At 42.1% G+C, this 15086-nt stretch overlaps 1 protein-coding gene across 1 annotated transcript in view; it reads left to right on the top strand.

Annotated features, from left to right (window-relative positions):
- Positions 1-15086, top strand: part of GTPBP4 (GTP binding protein 4) — an 869480-nt gene that overhangs the window by 399919 nt on the left and 454475 nt on the right. Inside the window, exons 9-10 of the mRNA XM_044064686.1 lie at positions 3838-3927; positions 4011-4121. Coding sequence (XP_043920621.1) covers positions 3838-3927; positions 4011-4121 — 201 coding nt within the window. The remainder of the gene's footprint in view (positions 1-3837; positions 3928-4010; positions 4122-15086) is intronic.

Genomic DNA, 15086 nt, shown 5'->3' with positions numbered 1-15086 from the left:
TAAAGTGGTTAGAAAGACCTTCTACATTGCCCACCTGATCATGAAGGGATTCACATCCAGATCATCATTGTTCCCCTGCACTCTTCACTTATCAGACCAATGATCGAGTACAATGCCCCATTCGGGATGTATCTCACCCGACACCTGCAGCAATTGAAGAGTGCCGCAAAGTTCCTCACCAAAAGGATAAAGGGACTCCAAAATCTGTCATATGCTGCCAGACTGAAGAAACTCCAGCTCTATTCAGTCGCATACCTTCTGCTCAGAGGTGACCTGTGCCTGACATACAAGGCCATGTCCAACCCGGAATTAATGGACATGCTCCACCTCAAAAAATCCAAATCTACCAGATCCACTAGAGCAAGCGACTTAAACCTTAGATATAAATAGGACATGCTGGAGGGATAGATTTGTCACCCAGAGGCTATGCTGTGGAATAAAATCCCAGTCCATGTGAGGCAGAGCACTGGCTCTGTTCAAGAGAAATCTTGACCAGTGGATGGGAGATCGTAGGTTAACCCGGGAATCATCTCTGTGTCACTGCTGGACAGAGGCACAACAAACTAATGGGCACAGTATTTTTTAACATAAGGGGTGCGTAACAAAACTCTGGGCTTGGCTTATAAATGCCTTAGGGCAGATAGCCTAGTATAAACCTATGAACCTCTATATATATATATATATATATATATATATATATATATATATATATATATATATATATATATATATATATATGTATACATGTGTGTGTGTGTGTGTATGTATATATATATATATATATATATATGTGTATATATATATATATATATATATATATATATATATATATATATATATGTACACACACACACACACACATGTATATATATATATATATATATATATATATATATATGTACACACACACACACACACACACACACACACACACACACACATATACATACATATACATGTATGTATACACACATACACATATATATTTCATAATCAGTTATAGTATGAGAATGCCTTATAAACTGTCCTCAGACAATGTTTCTTTTCATAAAGCATGGATGGGAGCTGTTGTAGTCTAAGTAGTTGTTACGGAAAGTATCCTTGCTGTATATGTTTGAATCCCATGACAGATTACTGTGGTTTAGAGAAAGCAAAATGTCTAAAAAGTGAGTTTTGGTGCTGCTTTCAGATAACTTGAAATTAAGAAATGGAATACTTTGAGACGTAGATTTAATAAAAGAAGGCAATTCTTTTTCAGTTCCATTCCACACAAAAAAAAAACACATTGTCTGTATACCTCCTATATAATCTAGTGGAAGAAAAAACAGGCAGCTGTGTTAAAGTAGTCACTTTCCATTCTGAGAGTACTATGTTTGCGAAAGCTGGGGCTGGCAAGGATTACATTATTGCAGAATCTCACAGAACAAGAAGAAGTGCAACTCTAGAGTGCTAAAGAGAAAATAAGGACTTACCTGGATAATATGCATGAATTTAGAAAGATTGCTGCTAAGCAAGTATTTTTTTGATGATAACTCCTGAGCACAAAAGCTTTTGGCACAAAGGCACATGCAACGGAAAGTAGAAAGGTTTGTTGCCAAGCTTTGGCTAATATTACAAGGAAAATAACCAGAGATCCTGCAGAGGTATTAAAAATGTTTTGGAAATTTTATGAAAAATCTGTGTAAATCAGAGAAATGTGTAAATCAAGAAAAAGTACAAATGGAAATGTTTATGGAAGAATTAAATATGCCAAGGTTAGAGATAGCTGAAGCTCAATCATTAATGTTTAGGATGGGAGGAGATAAGAGAAAATGTTGATGTATAACCAGTCTACAGTAAACATTCCAGGAATAAATGGTTTTCATGTGGAAGTTTGGAAGTTAGAAGGGAAGAAAGTGATAAAGATCTGGAAGGATTTGCTTAACAGTTTTTAAAAGGAGGAGAAGCACCAACATTCTGGAAGAAAGCAGTAGTGGCTGTAAAATCTAAACATGATGAAGACCCATCAGATCCGGCTTCATATAGGCCCTTGATTCTAAACGATGATTATAAAATGTCTGTATATAATGGCTAAAAGAATGGCAAAGACTGTGCCAAAATTGATAGATATGCATCAGTATGGTTTTCTGGAGGGGAGGCAAACATTTGACAACATTAATAGAATAATAGAGGGAAGCAGAATGCAAGAAAACACAGCTGTTACCCGTATTTATGGAGGCATGTTAACATTAAGTACTTAGGTGTATGGGTTAAAACGGATTACGTTATGACAGCTAAGGATATGTGGGAAGAAACTACACAAAGATAATACAAAAACTGAGAAATTGGAAGCTCTGTTTTATAGATATGGATTGCAAGATTCAAGCAGTTAAAATGTTTTTAGTCCGTTTAGTTGTATACACAGGTCAGGCATATTTTCAACCAGAGGAGAAGCTGTGGATAGCAATTAATAAAGAGCTGAAGGATTTTATCTGGGAGAAGAAGATGGCAAGAGTAAAGTAGGATAAGTTGATCCTTCAAATACAACAAGGTGGTTTGGATTACCTGATTTGAAGGGTGTTCAGAGCTATACCGTTAAGGCTCCTATACAGCACAAGCAGAAAGTTGTAATTCAAACGGGAAAGGGATGATGGTGAAATAAGAGGAAGCTCAAGAAATAAGATTTCTTCTCAGTCTTAACAAAAACGAAAGAAGAAAGCTAGCTTGTGGTGGGAGATTTGTGGGATTTGAGGACTGGATTTGGAGAGAGTGGCTAGACAGCCAACAGGCACATCTTGTTGAGGACAGAGTATAAGGTCCTGAAAAGCTACCACTGAAAATCCTAAGGAACCCAGCGGTTGTATCTACATGGCCCCTGACAGCAGGGGCAGGTGAGGTCCAATGTTGGGAAGTGTGAAGTCCTGTACCCTTCAACTGGAGTACCACCTGAGAGGTTTGACACTTAAAAAGACAGAATAGAAAATGGCCTTGAATGGTGACGATTGTAGAAATGAGCCACTTGGTAAAAAACTGAAAAAGTTGTAGCTTTTACTAGTAAGATGCTAGCATCTGTTGCTAACAAAGAGAAGGATTTGGGATAATATTAAAAGCTTTGGGAGAGATACAATTGTTCTCCCTTGAAAGTAGGTGAAAAAGAGGGGCTAGAACATAGGTAAGCAAGGCAGTGAGATACTGTAATGAACTGTAGCTTAATAAGAAAAACTGTGGGATGTAACAAGTAGAAGATTGAGGATATAAAGTTCATTATAGTCATTAGAAAGTGCTTTTCATGAAAAAAGTAGTAGACAGATGAAGCAGAGTATATGTAGTAGTGGTGGACTAATAGGATTACAAAGGCCTGCAAGAAGGTCTTGGATATTAAGGGTAAGCTAGGACTAAGTGACTTGAAGGAGCAGCCAAAAGCTGAAATGGTATGGTAGAATAAAGAGGCATATAGTTTAGTTTTGCCAACACAAATATTAATATATTGTACATGAAAACAGAAAAATGGCTTCCATCTTATTTTTTTTTTTATCAAACCTGTTGTTTGAAGCAGTGAGTTGTAAGCCACATCCCTTGGGCTTTTATATATTTTAAGGTGGATCCTACAATTAAATGATTGAGAACCACCAATTTAGAATATTACTTTAACCACACATGCATTCAGATTAGAAACTACCAGTACCTAAGGTGATGAAGTCCTTGACTCCATGTCCTTTCCAATTTGTAGTGTTATGCCCTTTAAGAACACAGAACTAAGGATAGAGGGGTAGATGATCTAAGCATAAAAATATGCAAGTTGTCTGAGTACATAGAAGTGAAATTACAGAAATAAAGTAATACATATTTTTTTAACAGAAAATGTTTACAGAGCTTGAAACTGAGGGCATTCCTGTGATAGAAACTAGCACTCTTACGCAGGAGGGAGTAATTCAAGTCAAAACTGAGGTAAGTCTGATGTATGTCCATTTAAAGTACTTTTTAATAATTTCACTGTTTTGATATTTTTCATAAGCGAATCTCTTCTTTAGGCTTGTGACCGACTGCTTGCATTCAGAGTTGATTCTAAAGTGAAAGGGAAGAAGGTGAATGACATCTTGAACAGGCTGCATTTGGCAGTACCAGCAAAGAGAGATGAAAAGGTAATTAACAAATATTGACATATATATGAAAACAGAAAAACAACTCACATCTTATTTTTATCAAAATGTATTGCTTGAACTAGAGAGTTGTGAGACGTATCTCTTGGGCTTTTAAATTTATTAAGGTGCTAGAGCAAGCACTTGAAACAGCTTAGGAGACCACAAACATTCATATTTTATAGTTTACTAGTATGTTAGTTGCCCTTTTGGGCCATTTTGTCTAGCCAATTTTCCAGTGGTGAGAATCAAGTCCTATTCCTTGTGTCTGTGAGGTAAACCCCTTAACCATTATTCCAACCCCAGTGCTCTTGAAAAGACTACAGGGAATAAGTAACAAGTACTGTGCTGACAGTCTCAAAACCCTGTCCTTGTACTCAGTATCCTGTAGACTACTGTGGGTGATCTATGCCTAGATGGATTGTTTTTTGCACATCTGTTGAATAAATAGCATCAGAAATACTTGTTCTAAAGACTTAAAACCTCCTCTGCAACATAAATAGGACGTGTTGGAGAGACAGGTGTGTGTTTTAAAACATTGCCCCTTCTCTAAAACAGGCTTTAAAACCATGTGAAGCAAAGCTCACCCATAACTGCTCGTTAACCTAACCTCTTCCTTTACTTATATGATAACTAAACCACTATGCTTTTTGCTACTACTGACTGATGATACTTTCTCCATATTTTTTTCAGCACTTGTTGATACTGGTACAGTAATACTGATTTAATATATCTATGTTTATACCTCTGATTGAATTCATCCAGTAGCCAACTAAATTCCTGCCTTTATGTATATATTCTGTGTATATTACTGTAATCACTGTGTGTAACACTGTTTCTACTCCTGTACCAATTAATGTTTGTTTCTGTATCTGTGTTCTTCTTGGAGCTTTTCTCCACTGGCCTCCACTGAAAATGGGCTCTTTTAGGCCAGTAGACTTTCCTGGAAAACAAATGCAATAAAATAAATAAATAAAAATAAATAACTGTATTCAGACGTAATTCAGACCAAAGGATGGGAAATTGCCAATTTAACCCTGGTTTGGCACCTTTGCCCCTAATGGACAGAGGCAGCCTGTGACTGCTTTATGTATGCAGCCCTATATCTTAACCATAAAATTCAATGAGGTAATGACACATCAGCCTGATTTTGGTAAATCAGGGGGTAAGCTTGACTAGGTTTAAAATGGCTCTTGGGCCAGTAGCCTGGTAACCATGTATGAGTAGTTTCATAATGCTTACTTAAGAATATGATTTGTTGTTACTACACTTCATATTTCTAGAGTGATGGGGCAGTTCACAAGTAATGCAACTGATTGATTGCAAAATAGGGAAAGTGATTCCAGTTAATGTAAGGGCATTGTGATGTTCCTTTATCAAGAGACAGCTTTTCAGCTCAGTCACCACCTAATTTTTTTGCCATTATCCCAATCACTCTGCGATATTCAATTTTTAATATAAATAAGTGTCTTAACTGAAAGAATCCAGGAGGCTTGTTGTAATGAATAATATGGGTATTACTGTAACTGGCAAGTGACATAACTATATGGCATATCTTTTTAGTAAATGTTTGATTCCTTTCCTACTGACCACCAAGCCTTTCCTCAGTCAGTCCTTTGGTCTTCCATACTGAGAAGTGATCATAGTTCAGTAAGGGGAGAGTGCAGTGTAGAGAAAACATCATACAGGCAGTCAGTGAGTAGGGTTAACATTATACAAAAGAACTCAGTTGCCTTAGAAAATTAGTTGCCTGAGGCACTTTAATTTGGCAAAAAGACAGTAAGGTTTTCCTTGAGAAAAAGTCCCTTCTATAATGAGGCAGGGAAACACTTGCAGTTTAATCATCCCTACATAGTCTAGCCATGTTCCCTTTCTCTGCTAGGTCCAGATGTTCTTCATGTTTCACTGTTGCAGTCATTACATTTGGGTAATCTGCTTGCAGGTTGCCCTCAGTCGGCCTGATTAACATAGTCTTGGGTCCTGCGTCGGTTGCTGTCCCTTCTTCCATGACGTCAGGGGTATAAAACATGCAGCGGACGCCATTACATCAGTCTTTCTTGCCATGCAGTGCCCGAAGCAGAAGCAGTTCACAAGTGCCGGTTGGCCGACAATTGAAATTTCCATTTTCGAGTTTCAGAACCGAAGTCTTCAACTAAAGCTAAGTACCCCGTTGGGGAAACTTTTTCTTGCTCCTTATCGATGTCAGTAAAAGTTAATAATTGCATTACTTGTGGAAAGCAAATACTTCATAAAGATTTTCATTCATACTGTTCCTTGCCTAGGCCATGACCATGACGTACATTGCTGTCGGTTTTGTGCTTTATTTTATCAGCGCACTGTCCGTCGTCGGTATACTTTTGCTTGTAAATATTTCGGTTCTCGGTTTAATTATCCAGAAATGTCGTCGGTTAACCATCCGACTACTGGGATTCTGAAAAACATGCAAAGATAAAGACAGAGATAGGTCGCCGAGGTCCAAAACTGCCGACAACGCTTCTCCTAAGCCAGTCGCCAGTTCGCTGGTACTCAGTGAGGCACTTTCGCAGCCCCTGATACCCGCTACTTCTGATTAGCAGGCCTCTACTGAGACCCATTCGGAGTGTAGTATGCTGCGAGATGCTTCATTTATGGAACCCACGGATGTCTACCTTGGATGGGTCTGGAGCCGCTGTGCAGGCACCGGCTTCTGAGGGTGTATCCAGGCCTACGGACTTGCATATTAAATCAACACCTCCTTCATTACTTAGGCCTAAATCTCGATCCATGTCTAAAAAACCGACGCCCAGGCCACATGCTCAGGCCTCTATGCCTAAAAAACAAATGATAAGAATGGCTGAAGATCTAATAACTCTAATCAGGGGTAGCCAACCCCCCTGCTTTTAAGAGGCCTAGGATTGAGGCTGATTATGAATCTTCTGATCAGGATTCTGTTTTTTCTGACTCTTCTGATGACCTGGATTTGTCCTTACCTACTTATGAGGATTCTGATGCGGAGAACTCTATTCCTCTGCTTCCCCTCCTGAGGATTTTTCTTTTGGGGAAACCTTACATACTCTAATGGAGCATTTCCACTGGGAAAGCCAGGATTTTTCTGATTCAAAAAAGAGGCTTAGGGATTTCCTTCTCCTACCTCAGCATAGGCCTTTGGCTATTCCTCCTGTACTAGACATTGTTGATTATGCTTTCTCGGAATCTAGTCTGACCCCTGATTCCCTGCCTCCTGCTCCCAGAAAACCTGACAGATACTACAGGGTCCCTGAGTCCCACAAGTTCCTTTTCAGAAATCCTATTGCAGATCCAGAGACTATTTCACAGGGGCCCAAGGGCATTAAGGCTTCTACGGCTGAAAATCCTACCCCTTCTGATAGAGACTCCAGGGCGCTGGATAGATGGGGTAAGAAGGTTTACACTTCTGCATCCTTGGCCATTAGGGCTTTAAACTGCCAGTTTCATATGTTAAAATATCAGCAACATGTTATTGGACTGCTTAAACAGAAAATTATGTTGATTCCTGACTGTGTGGAAAATAAAGAATTACAGGACTTAATGCATTCTGCTGAACAAGTTGGAAAACATACTTTGCAATGTGGTTTTGATTCATTAGAGGCCTCTTGCAGGGCTGCTGTTACTGGTTCTCTGCTCAGAAGGCATGCTTGGCTTAAGGAGTAATATTTGCCTGATCATGTTAAAGCTAAATTGTTGGATGCTCCTTTAAATCAGGACCTCCTGTTTGGCAACAAGGCTGAGGAAGTTCTTAAAAAGATGGAAGATAAAGCTAAATCTATGCAAACTGTAAAAGGTTTTTTTACAAGTACAGCCTCCTAGATTTAGTAGGCACTGGCCCTCTAAGAATTGGTCCTTTCCAGCCCCTTCCAGTTCTTCTCAAGCCAAACACAGACACAGCAAAATCCCCAGGTTTCAGTCCCAGGGGACTCACAGAACTAAGCAGTGGGGGGCTCCACTTCCAAGTCTGGGAATAATAAGACTCCCCCTATGGTAAACTGTCTCAATGACTTCTTTTTAAAATTTCCAAGCACTTATCATCTGACTTGCCCCTTTGGGGGGAAAGATTGCTCTTCATGTAAAGGATTGGGAACTCATTACCCAGGCCAAATGGGTTTTAAATATAGTGTCCCAGGGATACAGATTTCACTTACACACATTGCCAACACCAAGTGGGTGGCTGGACCTACCCCCAAATCAGTGGGCAGAGGCCCCAAAACAAGTACTTTTTCTCTTAAGCATTGGGGCTATTCATCTGGTACCAGAAGAGGAAAAGAGACAAGATTTCTACTCCAGACCTTTCCTGTTACCCAGAAAAGACAATTCATGGCGTCCTATCTTGGACCTGTCTACTCTAAACACCTTTTTGGAGATTCCAAAATTCAAGATGCTGACTCTTCACCAATTACTTTCTATGCTAGGCAAAGATGCCTGGTTGGCAACACTAGACCTAAGCATACCAGCATATCCCAATCAGGGAATCTTGCAGAAGATACCTATGCTTCAAAGCAGGCTACACGCACGATCAGTTCTCTGCACTGCCCTTTGGCTTATCTACTGTGCCAAGGGTATTCACAAAGTGCCTGGCTACAGTTATTGCATTTTGCAGGCAAAGAAATATTCAAATATACCCATACCTGGACGATTGTCTAATTCAGGCAGAAAGCCAGGGCATACTTTTGAATTATCTGGCCTTTGTAAGAAGGGTTCTAACTTGTCTGGGGTACACCATAAATGAAAATAAATCACAACTGGTACCCTGTCAACAAATTATATTGCTGGGAAGACTGCATATGAGGAAACTACAGTGGTATCTAAAAAACCTCTGGTGTCAACATTCTCAAAACCTAGAAACAATGATTCCTATCATACGTTGCCTACACCTAGAGTTCCTTTGGTGGGCAGAGGCCTGCCACCAAAACAAGGGACTACCATTCACACCACCCCCTGCCGCCTAAACCATAACAACAGATGCATCAGACTATGCATGGGGGGCTCACCTGGCAGGAAAGTGCATTCAGGGCAAATGGAACCCAAGTCAAATGCACCTGCATATCAATAAAATGTTAGCTGTACAGAATACTCTGACAGCCTTCAAGGACCACATTCTTCCCGGACAACTAATGGTAAAGACGGACAACACCACTGTTATGTGGTACATAAACAAGCAGGGGGTGTACATATTCTTTACCCCCACTGCAGACTAGCCATGGCATTGTGGAACACAGCCTTGAGCTACCAAGTGCACCTACAAGCTCATTTCCTGCCAGGAAAACTAAATACACTGGCAGACGGACTAAGCAGAAACCTCATGGACCCACACGAGTGGAAACTGGAACCAAGGATGTTCATCGTGCATACAGCTGCAGTCATTACAGATGGGTTATCCTGTCGTCAGGCGGGTCCTCGGTCGGCCGAATTCCAAAGTCTAGGTCTGGCGTCGGTTGTCGTCACTTCTTCCCTGACGTCAGTGCAGCAGGGGTATAAAAGAGGCAGCCGACGCCATTTTCTTCAGTCTTTCTTGCCACGCGGTGCCAGAAGCAGAAGCAGTTTGCAAGTGCCGGTCGGTCAGCTCCTGAGATTTACAAAAGTATTTCAGCCGAAGTCTTCTTTAAAGCTAAGTACCCCGTTAGGGAAACTTTTCTTGCCTCAGACCGATGTCAGACAAAGTTAATAATTGCATTTCTTGTGGGAAGCAAATACCGCATAAGGATTTCCACTCTTTCTGTATACCTTGCTTAGGCCCAGACCACGACGTCTCGGCCTGCCGTTTTTGTGCTAGGTTCAGCAAGCGTACTATTAAGCACCGGGTGGAGTTTGCCCTTCATTATTTTGGCAAAAAATTTAATTATATCATGTCGTCGGATACACCGACACCAGTTTTAAGCAAAAGACGCAAAGATAAGGACCAACATCCGAGGCCCGCTCCGAGTACTGAGACCACGCTTAGGCCGACTACCGGTTCTCCGGTCCTCAGCGAGGCGCCTACACAGCCCCTGAATACCGATGAAACTATTTTGCCGGTGACTTCAGTACCCGAGGTCGCAGGCTCCTCGGTCTCCATTCCTTCTGCAGATACCGACGCCACTCTTGGCGGGGAAACTCAAAATTTAGTCAGGCCTGCCTTTTCTGAAGGCATCTTCAGGCCTTCCACTTTCTCTATTAAATCCTTCACTAAATCTAAAGCAGCCATGAAAACTAAAAAACAGGGTCCTCAGACCACCTCTCAAGGCCCCATGCCTAAAAAGCAGATGCTTAAAATGGCTGAGGATTTGATAACTCTCATCAGGGGTTCTCAACCCCCCTCTGACAAAAGGCCCAGATTGGAGGAAGACTACCCTTCCTCAGACCAGGCTTCTATTACCTCAGAACATTCTGAGGACCAGGATTATGCCTATTCCCCTTTCGAAGACTCTGATGCTGAGGAGTCTATTCCCTCTATTCCCCCCCTGAGGACCACTCTTTTGGGGAAACCCTGCATACATTGAGGGAACACTTTCACTGGGAAGGCCAAGATTACTCAGATTCCAAGAAAAGGCTCAGGGAATTTCTACTGCTCCCCCAGCATAGGCCCCTGGCTATCCCTCCTGTTTTAGATATTTTGGATAATGTGTACGTAGAAGCCAGCCTTAATCCAGATTCTTTACCTCCAGCCCCTGTTAAACCAGACGGGTATTACCGGGTCCCTGATTCTCACCAGTTCCTCTATAAAAGCCATACTGCTGACCCAGAACTATTTCACATGGTCCCAAAGGAATAAAGGCCTCTACTGCTATAAACCCTTTATCTCCAGAGAGAGATTCCAGAGCATTAGAAAGGTGGGGGAAAAAGGTGTATACATCTTCCACTTTAACCATGAGGGCATTAAACTGTCAATTCCGTATGTTAAAAGTACCAACAGTTTTTGTTATCTCAGTTGAAAAGCAAAATGACACAAACAGAACAACCAGATTTGAAAGAGTTGCAGGATTTGTTGCATGGTGCAGAGCAAGTGGGTAAACATACCTTGCAGTGTGGTTTTGATGCTTTAGAGGCCTCATGTAGAGCTGCTGTCACGGGGTCTGTTATACGTAGACATGCTTGGCTCAAAGAGCAAACCTTACCAGATCATGTCAAAGCAAAGTTATTAGATGCACCACTTCAAAAAGATGTATTGTTTGGTGTTAAAGCTGAGGAGGTACTAAAGAAAATGGAGGAAAAAGCAAAATCTATGCAAACAGTGAAAGATTTCCTACAGGTACAACCTCCACGCTTCAGCAGAAACTGGCCTTCAAAAAATTGGTCCTTACCAGCCACGGACATACCTCAAAGAGGCAGATACAGGCGCCCAAGGGGTAGAGGACAACCTCAAGGATCTTACAGAGCAAGACAGTGGCAAGCACCAATCCCAAGAGGTGGAGAAGATAGATCACAGTCATTTAGAAAACAGACACAATGACTTCCCCCTATGCCTGCCAAGCAAAGCTTTAATGGCAGCACCTTTGAAGGAAAACTGGCATTATTTTCAAAAACTGGCATATTGTTACAAAAGACAAATGGATTCTGGACATTATAGACAGAGGCTACAGGTTCCACTTTCACACCCTTCCAAAATGAGAGGCATGCCAAACCTGCCACAAAATCAAAGGGCAGAGGCACAAAGACAAATTTCCGCTCTCATGGATATGAAAGCGATTCAAGAGGTACCTGCAAAAGAACAAGGTCAAGGTTTTTATTCCAGACTATTCCTGGTACCAAGGAAAGACAAAGATTGGAGACCTATCTTAGACCTAGCCATCCTAAACACATATCTACAGGTGCCAAAATTCAAGATGCTCACATTACAGCAGCTTCTTCCCATGCTGGGCAAGGAGTCTTGGCTGGTAACATTGGACCTCAAGGAGGCATACCTGCATGTCCCTATCAGACAAGATTGCAGAAGATACCTCAGATTTCTTGCAGGTTCAACCCATTACCAATTCTCTGCATTGCCCTTTGGCTTATCTACTGTGCCCAGAGTGTTTACGAAATGCCTGGCATCAGTAATTGCCTTCTGCAGATGACAAGGAATACAAATCTACCCATATCTGGACGACTGCCTGATCCAAGCGGACAGCAAGGACATTCTATTGCACCATCTGGCATTTGTAATAAAACTGTTAAACTTCCTGGGATACACAGTGAACAAAAAGAAATCAAAACTAATACCTTCTCAACAGATAATTTTCCTGGGTGCCAGCTTTAATACAACCACCCAGATGGCCTACCTCACACCAGACAAACAAGGGCAACTGCTTCAATACTTCAGAAAAATGGCAACTTTCACCAGACTAACTGCAAGGAAAGTCCTGCAGGTTCTGGGATTCATGGCATCTTGCATCCTACTAATCCCATGTGCAAAGCTGCATATGACGAAACTACAATGGTACCTAAAAACTTATGGTTTCAACACAGCCACAGCTTGGAAACAATAATACCACTCATTCCATGCCTTCAAAAGGAATTTTTGTGGTGGGCTCAAGCATGCCAAAGAAACACAGGTCTCCCTTTCTGTGTACCTCAAGCAACTGAAATCATCACAATGGACGCCTCAGACTACGCCTGGGGAGCACACATGGCAGATCAGTGCATTCAGGGAAAATGGTCCCAAAAAGAGAAGCACCTACACATCAACCAAAAGGAGATGCTAGCCGTGCAAAATGCTCTTATGACCTTCAAAGACCTACTGCAGCCAGGCCAGCTATTGATAAGGACAGACAACACCACAGTCATGTGGTACATAAACAAACAGGGGGGGAACTCATTCATACCGCCTGTGCAGGCAAGCCATGACCCTATGGAACACAGCACTGGAATTGCAAATTCAACTACAGGCACAATTCTTGTCAGGGAAGGAAAACACACTGGCAGACAACCTAAGCAGAAATATGACAGATCCACACGAATGGAAGTTGCATCCTCAAGTTTTCTCAAAGATAACTCAGGCATGGGGACAGCCAGACATAGATCTATTTGCTACCCACAGAAATTACCAGTTGAAACAATTTTGTTCAAGGACCTATCATCCACAGGCCTGGAAAGTGGACGCACTCTCTTTCAATTGGACAACACTGACAGTCTATGCCTTCCTGCCTCTTCCTCTACTGACCAAAGTTCTATTAAAAGCCAGAGCAGAGAGGCCACAAATGATTCTCATTGCTCCAGACTGGCCACGACAACACTGGTATCCAGTCCTAAAGAGCCTGACACCCCACCATGGATCCTACCTCTAGTACCTCTTCTGTTGTCCCAGCACAACTACAAAACCCTTCACAGCCAGTCAAAACCCTGAATCTAGCTGCATGGAGAATACCTTAATTTCCCAACAGACTCTCCTCTCCAAGGAGGTGCAGGATGTCATCTTGGAGGCCAGAAGACCTTCTACTAGAAAAGCTTACTCCGCTAAATGGAAACGATTTTGTTCCTGGAATCAAGCAAAGGGCCAGAATCCTTTGGTAATAAATATACCTCAAATTTTACAATACCTAGCTGAGATGTTAAACAGTGGCCTTTCCTTCTCCTCCATCAAGATCCATGCTTCAGCCATTTCTGCACAATACAACACAAACCCTCCTTTATTCTCACATCCCCTGTTAAGGCAGTTCCTCAGAGGGGCAAAAAATATAAAACCCCCAAGGAAACCACCAGTTCCAGCTTGGGACCTCAACTTCGTATTGGAAAAGCTGACCCTGCCTCCCTTTGAGCCGGCTTCTTCAACAGAGCTACAATACTTGTCATGGAAAACAGCCTTCCTTCTGGCTATCACCTCAGCATGCAGGGTTTCGGAACTGCAGGCCCTCATGGCTGTGCAACCATTCATCATTTTCCATCAGGACAGAGTTTCCTTATGAACCAACCCTACCTTCATGTCAAAGGTAGTATCCAGTGTAGCCTTGAACCAGACTATCCACTTACCTACCTTTTATCCAAATCCACAGAACAAAGGGGAGAGACTACTACATTTCTTGGACATTCACAGACAACTTCTTTATTACTTGGACAGAACAAAGCCATTCAGGAAATCTGAGCAACTCTTTGTGTCCTATGCTACAGGTGCTCAAGGAAAGGCTATTTCCAAACAGACAATTTCAAAATGGATAGCCCACTGCATTCGCTTTTGTTATTCATTTCATGGAAAGTCTGTGCCTGCATACATCAGATCCCACTCCACCAGGGCCACAGCTACCTCTGCAGCTTTCCTCAGGGGGGTCCCAACCAAGGACATTTTGGAAGCAGCTACTTGGAGTTCAGTGCACACTCTCCAAGCACTACCACCTTCCACTATACTCAAAATCTAGAGCGGGCTTTGCCACAGCAGTCCTGCAGGGCATCCTCGCTACTCTTAGTGCCTACCACCCTTACTTAGCTTTGGGATTCTACCCATCTGTGATGACTGCAGCTGTATGCACGATGAACATAGTACAGTTTTGTACCTACCATATATGTAGATGTTGGAGTGCTCATACAGCTGCAGTCCAGGTTACCCCCCCTCCGTCCCCTCTTAGGACAGGCCTTATGACAAACACCTTTATCATACAACCTATTTGGGGTATTCTTTTATGGTGTATTTGCTTGCAACTACTGTTTTTTGATTTATCTATATTGCATGTTTGCATAACTTTATGATGTTCATCGTGCATACAGCTGCAGTCATAACAGATGGGTTCTCCTGCCGTCAGGCGGGTCCTCGGTCGGCCGAATTCCAAAGTCTAGGTCCGGCGTCGGTTGTCGTCACTTCTTCCCTGACGTCAGTGCGACAGGGGTATAAAAGAACCAGCCGACACCATTTTCTTCAGTCTTTCTTGCCGCGCGGTGCCCGAAGCAGAAGCAGTTCGCAAGTGCCGGTCGGCCAGCTCCTGAAATTACGAAAATTTTGCAACTGAAGTCTTCTTGAAAGCTAAGTACCCCGTTGGGGAAACTTTTCTTGCCTCAGACCGATTTCAGACA

This window comes from Protopterus annectens, chromosome 3.part0 (genome assembly GCF_019279795.1).
Source record: "Protopterus annectens isolate FY-2018-M chromosome 3.part0, PAN1.0, whole genome shotgun sequence".
NCBI lineage: Eukaryota > Metazoa > Chordata > Ceratodontiformes > Protopteridae > Protopterus > Protopterus annectens.
Note: the sequence above shows the minus strand (reverse complement) of the source record. Positions and strands in the feature narration are given on the sequence as shown.